The 16493-nt window shown below is 38.6% G+C and overlaps 2 protein-coding genes across 2 annotated transcripts in view; one reads left to right on the top strand and one right to left on the bottom strand.

Annotated features, from left to right (window-relative positions):
* ITPRID1 (ITPR interacting domain containing 1) overlaps nucleotides 1-16493 on the bottom strand; it is a 117606-nt gene that overhangs the window by 55016 nt on the left and 46097 nt on the right. Inside the window, 7 exon segments of the mRNA XM_082399498.1 lie at nucleotides 1190-1257; nucleotides 6227-6507; nucleotides 6510-6789; nucleotides 6793-6800; nucleotides 10251-10453; nucleotides 11883-11969; nucleotides 14267-14318. Coding sequence (XP_082255624.1) covers nucleotides 1190-1257; nucleotides 6227-6507; nucleotides 6510-6789; nucleotides 6793-6800; nucleotides 10251-10453; nucleotides 11883-11969; nucleotides 14267-14318 — 979 coding nt within the window.
* NEUROD6 (neuronal differentiation 6) overlaps nucleotides 15058-16493 on the top strand; it is a 199467-nt gene continuing 198031 nt past the window's right edge. Inside the window, exon 1 of the mRNA XM_082399476.1 lies at nucleotides 15058-15071. The gene's annotated coding sequence lies outside the window, so the exon portion shown is untranslated. The remainder of the gene's footprint in view (nucleotides 15072-16493) is intronic.

The following is a 16493-nucleotide window of genomic DNA, read 5'->3' as shown; positions in this document are numbered from 1 at the left end:
GGGTTAACAACACTGTTGTTGAAAGTAATAAAATCACATTTGCTTTACTATAATTCAGATTTTCTCCATTAGGCTAACCTTTACCCATCTTAATTTGTCCTATGAATTTGAGATTAAATGTAAATTAGTGCTTTTGCCTAACTTCCCAAATCATTTTTTGGAATGACTGGGGAGACTTACATGGTATCAGCAGACCTCTTAATTGAATGTCAAGGAAGGCAATTCCTATTGGCAGGGGGACCTCCAGCTTCACTGAGAAGCGCTCAATTAGATGGAAAACAGATGCTTATTTTTGTCTTATAAACCTCAGTGCAGGTTAGTGGTAATTACTTCGAAGAGCAGGATAACAATTTATGTAATCAGCAGGACCCTATAATTACTAATGCATAATTTCTAAACAGCGTTTAGCAAAATGAGGCCCATACATACACTTTGTAATGAAAAAAATGTGTTTGACACCACACTAAATTAAATTTTAAATTTGCATATTTTCTTCTAGGAAACACGCGAGCTTCATCTGCTTTATTTTGCTTAACTAACCCCTGTCTACTTTTAGCTCTTTTATAGGATCATGGAAATGCTGAATCACAATGATGGCTGAATGGCAGTGTAAGAACCAGTAGTGTAGAAAGACTTCCTTCTCTGTTTTCTAGGGTAATATAACACCAGTCTAAGAGATGATTTGGAATGTTACATTTAGGCAACTTGTTTCCACTGTGAGATTAATATGATGGTCATAGAATCACTTAATTTAGTTTATAAGTGCCAGCAGAGAACTTAAAAATTATCTGTACTTATCTCTTCATTACAGACGGAAAAACTGAGGTCCAGTAAAATATGACTTGTGCAACAGCAAGCAGTTGGCAGTAGGAGTAAGAAAGTATTCACTCAGTTAGTCCCAGGTCTGTGTAAAATCCATTTCATTAGCCTATTTGGGCCATATAGAGTTTTTGTTAGACAATAACACATACTACATTAGCCCCAGGGATACTGGACATTTCTGTATTAAGTATTTTGAAATTTACATGTACATATGCCTTGCTAGCAGGTGTTTAATAATAGTAGGTTGAAGTCGTAGTAATAGTAGGTATAGCATCTCCTGAAGATAATTTAAGTTCTACATATTAAGAAAATTGAGCACTAGTTATTGACATTTTCTTTGTGAAAGACCATTTATGAAATTGTACACCTTGATGAATTCTTACCTACAGTTCCTGAGGTCATGTCAAGAGGATTACCAGCCTCTTCTTCAAAGCTCTGGACCTGAGACACCAAAATGCATCAGTCTCATTAGAAATGCTTTCATAATAAATTCACTTCATTTATTTAATCAACATATAATGAATACCTACTGGCTACTGCCAAGAGGATTAAACATGATTTCTGAACTCAGAGAGCTAACAGTCTGCGGCAGGCAGGTGGTATGTACAAGGCACTCATAACTAAGATTCAAAGAACTAAGGGAGTTAAGAAGAGGGAAAGGGAAAGATCACTTCTGGGTGGAAGGAATAGAGGCCCTGCCTGGAAAATGTGGCATTTGAACTAAACTTAAATAATATTATTGCTATTAACCTAGAAATATTTTTTTTGTTCCTAAAGAGCTTTAACTATATTTGGAGCAAGCAAGTTATTTCCCATATTTAATTTTAGCTCTCTAAGGGATTTATTTACAACTTGGTAAATTTGTGGAGAGCAATTCAGGAAATTTCATAACTCAGTTGCTATATAAAGCTTAGAAAGCTCAAAGAAAATTTGATTTTCAAATTGAGAGAGTAGAATTTATTTTAAAAATTCTTCTAAGAAATTAATGAATATTACCCTATTAATGAGAATAAAATTATTGTTAAAACAAAATAATAATTATTTCTTTAAAAATAATAACAGCTTTCTATAGAAACTTGATAAACATAAAAAGTTAAAGAAGGTAAGAAAATGGTTACTGTTATTATTTTGGAGTATGTCTTTGCAGGTTTTCTTTTAATACATTAATTCTGGACATAGTAACGTAGTCAAATTTTCACTCAAAATTTGGAGGGACCTTTTTTCCCCACATCATAAAATTTCTTTGAAAATACCATCTTCAATGAGTGCACAATAGGCCATATTCTGAAGGTACATTAATTTACTTAATGATTCTCCTAATGTTGGAAAGTTTTCTAAATTTTGCGAATAGAAATGATGCTGAGATGAGTATCTTTGTACATAAATCTATTTCTACATGTCATATTATTTATTTCGGATTCATGTCTGAATACTGAAGGCTGAGTCAAAGGATGAAAACATTTTAAACATTGTGGTACATATGGCCAAAAATTACCTTTAACCCAGGAATAAACAGAGGACTATGAGGATATATAGCTCAGCAATGTAAGAAGAAATATTTATTCCCTCTTTTTAATCCTTCATCTCTCTTTTCACAGAAGGTACTTTATACTTGTAATTGATTAGACATACTTCTTAACATTATTTTTACTGGTTTTGTAACTCAAACCAGTGTGCACCATATAAATTTTTCAGTATAATACGTAAATTTTTTCTCTGTGACCATTATCCTGGAGAAAAATCCACTTAGCGCAATGTAAAGTACCTATTCATCTATTAAAAAAAAGAACAAAAACAAAAAATTCCCAATAATGTAAAATGGAAACCAGGTGTATTCCTGGGTTATTCCACCTGGGCCAAACTTATTAATAAAAAAAAAAAAAAGAAATAATTATAACGTTTGAAACACTTCTCACCTAAACAAGATGCTGACTGGCATTGTTTAATAATATGGGCAACATTCTTACATAGGAGTTCCAGAGAGCAGGATCCTTGTATGTAAGCGAGAGGGAAGGTTAAAGATGTTATATTGTAGATACAAAGAAGCATCCTAAGAGAGTCTACAATTACAGAAGTTTCATAAGTATTAAATTCTCATAATATATTTGGGAATTAAAAAAAGAAAGGAACAGACTCAGTTTAACTCAGTAAAATTAAACACAAAAATGTTGATTTTTGCATTAAAAATCTATGTACAACTTGGTTGGAATCATAATTTTGAGAAGTGAGCCAAATATTACCATATTCAGCCTTTAGTAGGACTTTAGGGAAAGCATCATAGAGTGATCTGGAGGCAGAATTTGGCCAATCAGAGTTGAAATTCTGATAGGTAGATATTTAAGTACATTGGCTTATGTTTCAACTGCCATGAAAATCTGCCAATTTCACACATCGTTTTCATTTCTTGTATTTTAAAATTTGCCATTAAAAAATGACTATTAAATCTGGCATTAGCTCCTGTTTAAGCTACAACCTACCCAAGTTTCATTTACTCATACATTGGTATTAAGTGAAAGAAATATTTTTCTCCCAGTCTGTGTGATGAAGATTTAATATTTTAAATATACATTTTTAAGAAAACAAAATTCGGGACTTCCCTGGTGGTGCAGTGGTTAAGAATCTGCCTGCCAATTCTGGGGAAATGGGTTCGAGATCTCGTCTGGGAAGATCCCACATGCCGCGGAGCAACTAAGCCCGTGCGCCGCAACTACTGAGCCTGTGCTCTAGAGCCCGCGAGCCACAACTACTGAGGCCCCCGCGCCTAGAACCCGTGCTCCGCAACAAGAGAAGCCACCACAATGAGAAGCCCGTGCCCACAATGAAGAGCAGCCCCCACTCGCTGCAACTAAAGCCCGCGCGCAGCAACAAAAACTCAATGCAGCCAAAAATAAATACATAAGTAAATAAATTTATTTAAAAAAAAGAAAATTCAAATAGTGAGTTTTTTTTTTTTAAAGAAATTCACGTTCTTGTATTTATTTATTTATTTATTTATTTATTTATTTATGACTGTGTTGAGTCTTCGTTTCTGTGCGAGGGCTTTCTCTAGTTGCGGCAAGTGGGGACCACTCTTCATCGCGGTGCGCGGGCCTCTCACCATCGCGGCCCCTCCTGTTGCGGAGCACAGGCTCCAGACGCGCAGGCTCAGTAGTTGTGGCTCACGGGCCCAGTCGCTCCGCGGCATGCGGGATCTTCCCAGACCAGGGCTCGAACCCGTGTCCCCTGCATTGGCAGGCAGATTCCCAACCACTGCGCCACCAGGGAAGCCCAAATAGTGAGTTTTTAAATATCATTTTGAAGGCTCTCTCTGCCTTATATATACATATAGCCTCTTACACAAATCTGGGCAAATATTAAAGAAACACCACAAACAAAGTTGGCTTCAAAGTTCAACAGAATATTTTGTTTTTATATGGAAGCCACTCACAGACTAAATTAATATTATCAAATACTTCTAATATTAATTTACTCGTTTATGAATATTTACCAAGTTCCCACTATGTGCCACAAAACGTGAGGTTTTTATTTTTATTTTATTTTTATTTTTGGTGTCTGAGTGTGTTCTCCCTTACCACACCTATATATACTAATACGTATTGCTTTTCCTTGAATAATTGTCATATAAGAGTATTTGAAAGTTTGCCATGCAAGGACTAACATTCTCTTCTTAGTTCTTTATGTTGAATATGATGATATTTATCTCTCCCTGTACTCTCACATATAGACGACATACAAGGAACTTTGTTCTCCTCTAAGTCAGTATAGTTTGATGCAGAAGAAGCTTAGTAAGGGGACAGTGGAGTCTAATGAGGCTTGTCAACAGGCTGGCATTTGGTGAAATTTCCTGTTTGGATCCTAGGAGATAGACAGCAGACTGAATAATGACTTGCAGATTGTCTTGATAGTCTTTATAGTAATTTAACTATTAGTTTGGTAATTAAATAATTTTTACAAGATTGAATAAAAGAAAATACTCTTTTTTAGTGCCACCTGCGATTGTATTCAAATCACGGCACTTGACCAAAGCTCTGTTTTTTTCTCCATTTATAATTTTTATTCATTTTTATGCTACTGTTTTAAAGTCAGATTAATATTTTAAGGTTCTTAATTTCTGACATAAGACATATGCATACAAAAACATATACACATAGATATTAGGATCATTAACAGCTATACATTTTGAGGCAATTTTTATCTCTTTGTGGGATGGGGAGACCTACCAATAGGCATTCTTAGACTTCTTTTAAAGTTATTGTTAAGCTTTAACATCCTACGATTTCCTTGATTGTCTCAGCCCCCTGGCTGATTAAGAACCCCTTTTCTTACTCCCCAGATATCCAAACTTGTCTCTTTAGTGACATGAAAGTCTATCAGCAGAGCTGTCACTCTCCCTACCATGTTATTGGTTTTTGTGCTTATCCCTGCCACTACACTGTGGTTCCCCTGAGGGCAGAGTCTGTGTCCCAGAGCCTCACATGTAGTGGGCTCACATGTAGAGTGTCTCACCTGTAGAGGGCTCGAAAGAGAGTGGCCTGACCTTGGGATTGGCATATAAATATCCTACCCGACTTCTAAACAATTTACATGAAAAGGGGGAAAAAGCCTTGCTCTTCTATACTTTCTTTGTAATTAAAGAATAAAGAGATGAGTGAAAATGTGTATACATTTTTTTAAAAGACTTTGAAGTACAGTTGGGTGTGCCATCTAAATGACAATGAAAATTAGCATGTGTGAATGAAGGTGGGATGAAGAGGCAAAGAATATGTGTGAAATGGAGGTCAAGCTATGTGAGTATCACTAAATCCCAAAGCAAGCAAACAAATAAAATGCTATCAAACCCAAGTCCCTACTTTTTTTGTCCAAGGCCCTGCATTAGGTGTTGCAGGGGAAATATTCCCAAGACATATTCCCTTGAGGATAAAATCTAATCCTCAAGGAGCTGACAGTCCAGCGGGGGAGGTGTTATCAACACACACACACAATCTTTACTGTAACAAGCTCTCCCTGCCAAGGCTACGAGAATACAGAGGAAGAGTGGTGGGCTAGCTTCACTTAGCGGGAAGTAGTTGAACTGACCCTCAAAGAGGTGAAACATGAAAAGTTAGAGAGTAGATGAAAGTATACTGAGATGCATAATAAAACATTGAGGAAAAGCAAAGTGAAAAACAACCTGTGGATTCAGTTGTGAGCAAAAAAAGGAAAAGAAATGGGAGAAAGCAAAGGCTGGCTTCATACTAGTTTAGTTCTGACTGAAGTAACTAGAATGACCTTAAATGTCCTAGATTAAACAGAAGTTTGGAATGATAAGATGTAATGCTGAAGGGTTGAAAGATAAAGGGGTTAAATGAGGGGTGGAAGGCAAAAGATGCCTTGGTGGGAGTTACTTCCCTTAGAAGTTGAGTACACTGACCTCTTCCATTTCGAAGGAGTCTGGTGCTTTGCCTGCAAGACAAGACAAGCTCTTGAGTTTGTTAGTCTGAAGTGAGTTCTCCTTTTGAGTTCTGTCCTTGACTGACCCCTCAGACACACAGGAAGGCGGAGCCTGCTTGGCCAGCATGGATGAGTGAGGCCACTGCTTGCTCAGAAGAGCTTGTGGAGGATCACAAGGTGTCAAGTCATCACAGGCTTGAAGAGACCAGTGCTCTGCTGAAAGAGACAAATGACTTTGGTCGTGTTTGTTTGTCATGGCAACTCTGCTCCACACCCTGCTTCTGCAGAGACGATGGAAAATTTGTTTCTCATCTTCAATGACTGTGATGCTCCCAGCCTATCATCCCTTCTAGTGTTCTGCTTTGAACCATTCCCAAAAAGTTCACCCATTCTTCTTCGATGCTCCTTGGCTTCACTCACTGAAGTTCTTTGCACACTTTTTCCTTCATCTTCCTCTTCAGCTTTGTTCTGCAGGATGCTGACATCATTCAGCAAAGATGAGAAAGCACTGGCCACATGATCCAATATTTCCAGCTGTTAGAAATGGCCTGAACCATACAAGGAACACACAATTTTTAGTTTCAACGAAACTGCATTCATGTAGTAAAAACTGAAGAGATTTGTTAACACTTGTGATTTTCAAGATGGGAAGGACTTTAAGTTTCTGAAACTCAAGTTTTCCTTAGTGTGTGCCATTGATTATTATGGAGGAGATTCCCCTACGTAACAAGGTATCACTGTATTATAGGGAAAGAGAATGCCTTTTATATTTAGTTGAATATGCGTAACTATATAGATTCATATAGTTTTTATGTGTTAATCTATAAAAACTGTAGGCAAGGATGAATCTTGAGATTAATGTCATGTGTTAAAGTAAATGTCAGAGAGTGAACCCAGCTCTTTCATAGGAAGTGAGCTTGGAGATTCTTCCATAGCTTGAGGCAGTCACCATCCTCATCATCACCTCCATCATATCCATCTATACCCTTCACCTGAGAGTGTGGAAAGATCATGACATATAGAATCAGAAGGCCTGGATCCAAATCCCAGATCAACCAGTCACTGAAAGTGTGACCACAAAGTAAATGAATTAATAGATTCATGGTACTTAATCCTGTGCCTGGCACATAGTAAATGGTCAGTTTCTTCATCTGGAGAATGAGGTAATAATACCAGTCTTATATATCTCTCACATCTGTTGTGAAAAGCACAATGCTATATAAATATCAGTTAAAATAAATGTGCACGACTCAGGAAGGGAATGTATTGTCTTCAGTCTTCCAAGAGAAGATAGTCATTAATGTGAAAACCCATTTACCTTTCTAAACAAACCAGCTCCTCAACTTGTCTTTCTGAACCACCTGGCCTCACTCATTCGGGCAATATGCAAGAATTGGCTTATTTAGTATGTGGGAGAGATCTAATGTAGCAAGGGCTATTTTGGGGATGCACTGCTACTTTGAAAAAATTGTATAAAATATTTTTGGTATCTCCAGACAGTAAAACCACAGTAATGGAAACAGAACATTTTGCTTTTATTACACAGCCTTCTCTCAACCCCAGTGATAGCATGAAGGGTTGCATAGCTCATCAACGGCCAAAGGCCCATTGGTGTGGAAGGATGATGTCCTCTGTTCTGTTGTTTGCATCATCATAGCAATGCTAAAGACTCCTCCATGAGCAAATCATGGTGCCTACCTGTTTCCTTCACCTGAAAGTGGCAGATACTGACCATTCATAATTCTACTCCAAAAAAATGTGATGGGCGTCTTATGGAGGACTGTGATATTCTGTCAAGACCTAGAGGAACTCTTGGGTTCCAGATGTTTTCAGAAATATTCTGATTACACTTCCCCCTTAAATTTAGTTGTAAGCTCAAGAGCATGATTGAATCATAATTCCACTTTTACGATTGTCTTAGTATCCTTTCTATAGCAGATTTTAAAAAAATTTATTTATTTATTTATTTATGGCTGTGTTGGGTCTTCGTTTCTGTGCTAGGGCTTTCTCTAGTTGTGGCAAGCGGGGGCCACTCTTCATCGCGGTGCGCGGGCCTCTCTTGTTGCGGAGCACAGGCTCCAGACGCGCAGGCTCAGTAATTGTGGCTCATGGGCCCAGCTGCTCCGCGGCATGTGGGATCTTCCCAGACCAGGGCTCGAACCCGTGTCCCCTGCATTGGCAGGCAGATTCTCAACCACTGCGCCACCAGGGAAGCCCTATAGCAGAGTTTTATACTTAGACTAATACAAAACCTATCAATTTAATTGGTTCAGGCAATTCAGAGAACATAATAGTGTGAAGTGTTGGATGGGGCGTTTTGTTTGTTTGTTTTGCTTTGAGGTACACTGAACAATGAACCAACTGATTCTCATCCCTTCAAGTTGGAACATTTTGTACTGACTTTGAAGGAGACATACTTTTCCATTCTGTCTATGGGACAACCAACTAATTTTACTATTGCTTGTTTTACATTTGACTTTCTCAGTTTTCTCGAGTTGAAAGTGTACTGTAAGTGTTGAGTGAGAACAGTTACCGTGCTCTATTAGTACAGTTTTAAGTGGTGGAAATAAGAAGGGGCCAGCAGTCACAGGATCAGGGGCCAACTCCTGGTTTCCCTATAATCCATGTGTCAATGTCATCTGTGAAATGTTTACTTCACAGATCTGCTCAATCACGCCTCAAATATTGGTAAGTGTTATTATTCTCCCCAAATAAATAATTGATCAGAGATTTTGCATCTCTGTGGGGCTTGGAGGAGGAGACAACAAAGAATGGTATTAATTTCTTCTAAAGGTAAAGAAACATTACATTGCAACACCTTCAGTTTTGCATACTCTTTTTAAAAAATGTCATTGCTGAGATTTCTGAGACCCATTTCACCCCTATGAAAGCAGGGGAAACAGAAACTGAAATGAAAAATCTAAGTAAAACCTCTGTTCCTGATATTTGTTTGAGAGAAACACTTCATCTCACTTGACTTTCCTTTCAGTGAATTTATTTATTTAGAAGAATTTATTTAACAGAATTTTGGCATGTTCCCCAGTCCAGAATTCTGCAAACTCTATTCCACGGAGGAGATGTTCTTTAATGCTCCTCTAAGAGAGGTTCTGTCCTGAACTGATTTTGAAAACGCTGCATTGCATCCCCTCTAGGAGACTGAGAGGGCACCTCAGCATATTAAACAAAGCCTGCAGTAAAAAAACCTGTTTAACTGTAAGCCATCTTTCTCCCAAATTATTTGAGCACAGTACACATACTCCAAGAATATCCTCAGTAGTGTCCTAGAGAAAAGTATTCCATTGACCATCAGTTGGAGAAAAACTGCAGCATGCATGAGAACTATAAGATTTAAGCACAGTTAATCCACGAATCTGAAGATATGACAGATTTATAACTACCAATTACAGCTTGGGGTGGAAATAAGCAGTGTTCTAAGCCTCACAGATGAGGAAATTAAGGTTTCACTTAGTGACTCATGATAAGCCTTGCCAGATCCTGGTTTCTCTGACCTCTGGGTATGTGGCTATGGTATGTATTAGTGCCGTTCACCAGTATTGTCTTCCTTCTGGGCATGTGGTAGGATTGCATGTTGTCACCCCTTTGGAGTGAAGTGTGGCCACATGATTTATTTTGGACAATGAAATCTGAGCACACTTGATATGTGTAAGTTCTGAGCAGGAGGCTTTAAGACCCAAGTATGGTTCTCTATTTCCACCTTTTCCCTGTCATTACTATCAGTGATGTTCCAGATAGTTGAGCCAAGTCCATGGATAAGGAAAACATCATGGAACAGATCTTTCTTCCTCCCAAAATATACACCAATCCGCAGTGGACATGGAGAGTGATCGTGACATAAACCTGTTTCTGTTTGAAGCCACTGAGATATTGGCGTTGATTGCTACTGCACAGATCTCCTGGCCCATCCCTCCTAATACTGTGGCTCATCTGACTGCTCATTGTCATTGCTGAGATTCTGACGCCATGTGGTCCTCACTTACTGTACAAGTTAGTGTTCTCAATGTCCATTCGCTGTTTTTGAGCTTCAAGAAAAACACGGATGTTGATTCCTCTGGCTGCTGAGCCACAACCCAGGAATCTGGCTGGGATTCGTGTGTAGATGTCTGGCTCGTCAGCACCAAACCCCAGATCCAAGAGAATCTCCACTGGATCTTTTTCCCAAAATTCCAGCCATTCAGGAATGCTGCAGTAAAAATATGAATATCTTTATCCAGTAACAGTTCAACCAAAAGCCATTTTTTTTCCCTAGTCACCTCACCCACCCAATCTTCCAGAAATTGAGTAAAGGAGGAATCTGAATAGACAAACAGATGGTGCATTTACTAGAGCTCATATATACTTCCTAAAAGGACAGTCCTTCACCCCCGCTCAGGGACTGCTTGCCTGTACTTTAAAATGAGTTTATTTAACAGGTTTTCCATTTCACAACAGGCAGATGTTAAATTAGATATGGCAGGGAGATTGTGGGACAAAAACCAGAGGCAGTGAAGTGATAACCACAAAAAATGGTAGTTGATGGCAATATGAAACAGAAGAAAAAAAAACAACCCTAAAAACAGTAGACTAAAAAAAAGAATATTTAAAAAGAGTATCAGTCTGGGGCATCCCCAGTCATGCAGATTTGTTGAGGATATCACTAAATGGAGACTACAGGACTAACGTTCACAAATAATGACTTTTAAGTCCCTAGGTGAGGTTAAAATATGTTCTGTATTTTTTTGGACTTGGCTGAGAAACAAGAAGTACTTTTTTCAACTTGTTTTATTCGGTGCTGGCACTTAAAATGATACCCTTCAGTTATGTGGACATTATATTTATATATACCAGCTCACTTCCTCCTCACTGACTACCCATTTACACAAATATTTATTGAACGTCTGTCATGTTCTAGGCTCTCTGGTAGGCACCCAAGGCACAAAAAAGAACAAAAATAATATAGTCCTGCTTTCTAATGGCTCACATTCTCACGGCCAAGAATATAATTATTGATTTGATTTGTCATTAAAAATACTTTCAATATTATTTACTTTTTAAAATCTATATTTAATCAGGTAAGAAAGACATAAAATACACTCACCTTGTTAAAAATTGTAATGTCCTACATAAGCGTCTCTCTCCCCTTGGCCATTACCCCTACAAATCCTGACTGCCTTCCTACTGAATTTATGTGTATCCTTCCAGACATTTTTTTTTATGTAGTTACACATATGCTTTATAGTTTTCACTTGTTGGCTTTATAAGCAGTAACATATTCTATGTATCTTTCTGCATCTTGATTTTTTTCCTCTTAAAATATGACTTAAAGATCATTGTAAGTTAGTATAGTTATCTCTACCTATTCCTTTTATCACTGTATAGAATTCCATAAAATGGGTGGGCCAATAGTTTAACGGGCCAATAGTTTAACTGGCCATTTCCCCATTGACAGATATTTAGTCCACCTTCACTGAACCTTTTACATCGTTCTTGCAAGTTGGGGTTCCGAAATCCTTTATTCATTCTCTCATCCATCCATTCAACAAGTATTTCTCAAGTGCCTATTTGTAATTTCATGAACTCCATCATTGAAGAGAATGATTTTTCTGGATGAAAAGTGCCTGGAAATCACATACCTTTGTGGTATACTTGCAGCAGAATGGCAAGAGTTGAAACTGGTCCCTCTGGAGAGAGTGGGAGTTTCTAAAAACTGATGCAGAGATCTGCAGTCGGGGGTGGGGGTGGGGGAAATACCAACGATGAGATGTGTTGATTTAGATAGTCCCCTGGGAGGTCATTGTGACTCTTTCCCTTCCAGAGCAAACATTTGCATTTCCTCTTTTTTTCTAGTAATCTCCTAATGGCCACACCTTTGAAGAAGAGAGAGTGTGCAGCAGAGGAACTGCCCCTCTCTTCAAGAGCGTTGCGTTACAGAAGGTGTAAGAATCTAAGTGTTAGGTGCCCGCAAGTGCTCATTATAAAGGTGACAGAATGTCTCACTTTGGACAGATGGCAAATCATTGGGGAACCTTTCAGGAATACAGCTTTGCTAGGCACCAACTTTCAGGAAAAAGTTAAAATTATGTGATGAAAGAGGTAGAGCAAGCAACCACTGAAGCGACTCTGCATGAATTCTCATAATGGTGGAGGGTTTCATACTGCATAGTTAACACTCTCTAAGTGCCGTCTCCTGTGGTCATCCATATGCAATGCTAACAAACTCCTTTCTTATGGCAAAGGCAAACACGAGCGTCTCTCTCTCCAAATAGGCCTGCGATGCAAGTCATTTGAAAGGGTTTCCAAACGGAATGGAACCCTGTTATAATATAGTTCACTTTTATATGGCTCAGATATACCATAACATATCTAGCTTCATCAATAGAACAGCAAGTGGGCACAAAATTGGAATTTATCAAAGAATACAATGTTGATATCAGTTCTCCCAAGGAGACCAAGTTATCTTACATGGGCTCCTGAATTTGCCTTAGCCTGGTCCACATTTGGTAAGAAGAGCTGGGCCCCGCCTCTTCTTTGTTTAATTGCTTCTCTGTATTAAGGCCGGGAAAGTGCACATTTCTGAATAATAAAGATTCTGTTTTAGCAGATGACTGAGCTGGCCGAGAGCCTTGGAAGGCAGGAAGAAGATACCTTTCACTTACTGCCTCCCCTCAGTTTGCATTAGGTTTGCCATAATTTTTGTTTCACTCTGTGTTTGAGATTCACACTTTATTTTACAATGTTCAGCAGAGCTACCCAGAAACTGCCCTGACCTTGGATCCAGGAGAATCCATGTTCAGTCACAGTTCTAATCAAGCTGTAGGAGCGTGGGTGAGTCACTGACCTTGACTTGTCATTTTCCTCTTCAACAAAACGAGTTGCCTGAGGGATTTCTGTGGTCCCCACGCCTCTATGATTCTGTGAGTAGCAGAAACATCTAATCTTCTAAGAGGGAAAAACTATGCCAAAGTAGCATTTTAGGTGTGAATCGGTAGGAGGTAGAGGGATACAGTGTTGAACGTTTGGTTTTCGACAAGTTTGAATTATCCGGAGAAGGCAAGAGTGACTAGAGCGTGGGAAGCAGAGTTCCCAAGCCCCAAAAGCACACTGTCTGTTCTGGTGGTTCTTACATTAGAGTGGGCCTCAGAATATTTGAAGGGCTTACAAAAACGTAGATTTCTGATCCCTACGTCCAGATTTTCTGATGTGATGTGACTGGGGTGAGGCTTGGGAACCTGCAGTTCTACTAAGTTGCCAGGTGATGTTCCTGCTGCTGTTGGGACCCCTTTGGGACCTAGTCTCTCTCCTCATATTAGGGACACTCAGAATGCTTTCTACCTAACAGTGGAAACCGTAGGCATTCTTGTCCAGCAAATAGCGTGATAATAACGGACAATATGGAAACACGGTTGTAACTACTTTATGAACAGGTCCTCATGACTAGCTGAATTTTAGTAGAATACCATTTACGCAGATGCTTTAATTAAACTCCTAACATTGGAAACTGTAGGCATTCTTGTCCAGCAAATAGCATGATAATAACGGACAATATGGAAACACGGATGTAACTACTTTATGAACAGGTCCTCATGAATAGCTGAATTTTAGTAGAATACCATTTACGCAGATGCTTTAATTAAACTCCTAACATTGGAAACTGTAGGCATTCTTGTCCAGCAAATAGCGTGATAATAACGGACAATATGAAAATAATGAATGTAACTACTTTATGAACAGGTCCTCATGAATAGCTGAATTTTAGTAGAATACCATTTATGCGGATGCTTTAATTAAACTCCCCGCAAGCCAGCATTTGCTGAGGTAATTTGCGCACTCTTTTATGACAATTAAAGAACCTCTATCTCTCTCGAGGCTGGTACAAATGGTTTAGGCACTGTGGCTAAACCAGTGACAAGATCCCAAGACCCATGGCATTATAAAGAGACCTCCTCACTTCCACTTCATTTATGAAAGACGTGGCTGTAAAATCCTGCAGTGAAATAACAGTGACTCTGTCACCTACCTCGTGTAGTCTTTCACAGTCATTTGAACCATTCCTTGTTCATGAAAAGGAACTGCAACAAAAAAGAGGAGATGAGCTTAATTTCCTTTTTTTCTAAAGGAAGATTTTCTCACCTTCAAACGAACCAACATGGCACTGATTTCCATATCCAAACTGTATTGGCCTGAGATACAAGGCATCTCTGTAGTGAACAAGACAGAATGTAATTAATGACTAAACTGTGTGACAAGCACTTGAAGAAATGTGGTACTTGCTCAGTGAAGGGGGAAGTCAGTGGCAAATGAAGTAGTCAGCAAAGATTTCATGGAGGATACAGTACTTGTCTTGGATTTTTAAGAATGGGGAGAATTTGATAGATGGAAAAGAGGTGTCGTCATGAAAGAAGAGTGTCTATAGCAAGTGCCAAGCACAGTGATAGGGCTAGGCTGATTAGATCACAAGGCATTTTGGAATACTCTCTCCTGGTACAAAAGGTTGAGGAGCAAGGATGGGGACAGGCAAAAGAATACATGAAGAACCCAGCATTCACGGACCAGTTTCCATTAATTTGTATCACCTAATCCTTACAACAGTCTTATAATTTAGGACCTATTCTTATTCTTCAGATAAGGAAACTGAGACTCACAGAAGCTGAGTAATGAGCCCATGACCACACAGTCAGAAGTAGCAGATCCAGGAATTTATCATTACATTTATTATTGATTTATTTAGCATTAAGTTTGTGTGAGGCAGTCTGCTAAGCATGTTACATGCACAATCTGTTTATCCGTGAAATAGGTATCATTCATCCCCACTTAAGAGAGAAGTAAACTGAGGCTCAGAGTAAATAAACTTCCCATGGCCAGTAGGATGCCACAGCTTATTTTTATTTGTTGCTGTTGTTTCTTTTCAAGACACTACGCTGTCAACAGATTGTCTTGTTGCTTATTTGAAAGCCGGAAAGAAGAGTTTATTATGTATGTGTTAGGACATGGAAAACCATAAAAAGTTTTTGAGCAAACAAGTAAATGTGAGAAGGACGATGTTGAAAGTCCATTTGCCTGGTTAGTGGTGCTGAGGACAGAATAGAAGAGCTACATATTGGATGTCAGAGAGGCCTATTCAGGGGCCGAAGCAGTACTCAGAACCTTGTGTTGTGAGGTAACGCTGCGGCAGACATCTGCAGAAGGAAGTGTTCAGAAGACAGGCAGTTCCTCAGAAGTCCCCCACTCCATCCCCAGGGCTTCCAATTTCCTCTCACTGTGGCTCTCCTGGGCGCAAATGTGTGACATGTATCAAACTGGAAGTATTACCACCCAGCACTTCTATGAGAATGTGAAGTTCTTCACCATAAGAAATATAACACAGGTTGGGAGAGATTTTGGAAAAACAAGCTTAAATGATCGAAACATATATAAAAAAGGAAAGTAATAAAGGGCTCTTCAGTCTGGAGCCAGAGTTCCTCTCTGGGTAGGGGGTCTCTGAATAGATCTCAAGGTATCTGGGAACTTGTCTCTTAATACCAAATTTTGAGGGTGAAGATAAGAATACTCATAGTTTTCAGCTGTTTTTTTTAAGGCTCAGTGACCCTGCCAAATGGAAAAGGGCAACTGGTCTAGAAAGATAAAGACTAGAGGTATATTACTGAGGCGTGAGCAAATAGTGGATTCTTAATTAAGTCCGAAATACATAACTACAATGTTAAAAGGTAATGAGAAAACAGATACAGTAAGTTCTGCCCTACAAAACAAATGGAATTCTGTCACCACAAGAGCTATATAGGGTGAAAAATATTAATCTATGATAAAGGTTTAAAAATAAAGTATATATATCTCCATGCTACCACTCTCAATCTCACTCTCATAGCAGACATCATTAATCAATTACATCACTTTCTCATAGAGCCTAGATAGGCTCTCAAAATTGTCAGGAATTGAATGAGATGAAGCTTTTATGCCATCCTTTGTGTAGAGTAAACTTCATGAGTGGCTTTTTTTTTTTTTTGAATAAACAAACTTCATCCTTTGTTTAGAATAAACTATGAGTTTAGAATAAACTGCTTCATAGAACATTATAGAGAGCCACTACCAAGGATGGAATATCAAGGTGAATGACCATTATTATGATACAAATGTGACATTTATTAAATGTGCTATGTGGTATCTGGTGACAGTTATTCATGTAAGTTAAAATATCTGACTTAAACTTATGCACCAATTTAGAAATGAGCTTAGAATCCAAACTCCAG

The sequence above is a fragment of the Balaenoptera borealis genome (genome assembly GCF_965194805.1).
Source record: "Balaenoptera borealis genome assembly, chromosome: 7".
Taxonomy (NCBI): Eukaryota; Metazoa; Chordata; class Mammalia; order Artiodactyla; family Balaenopteridae; genus Balaenoptera; species Balaenoptera borealis.
The sequence above is the reverse complement of the archived record's forward strand: the minus strand, read 5'-3'. Positions and strand labels throughout refer to the sequence as shown.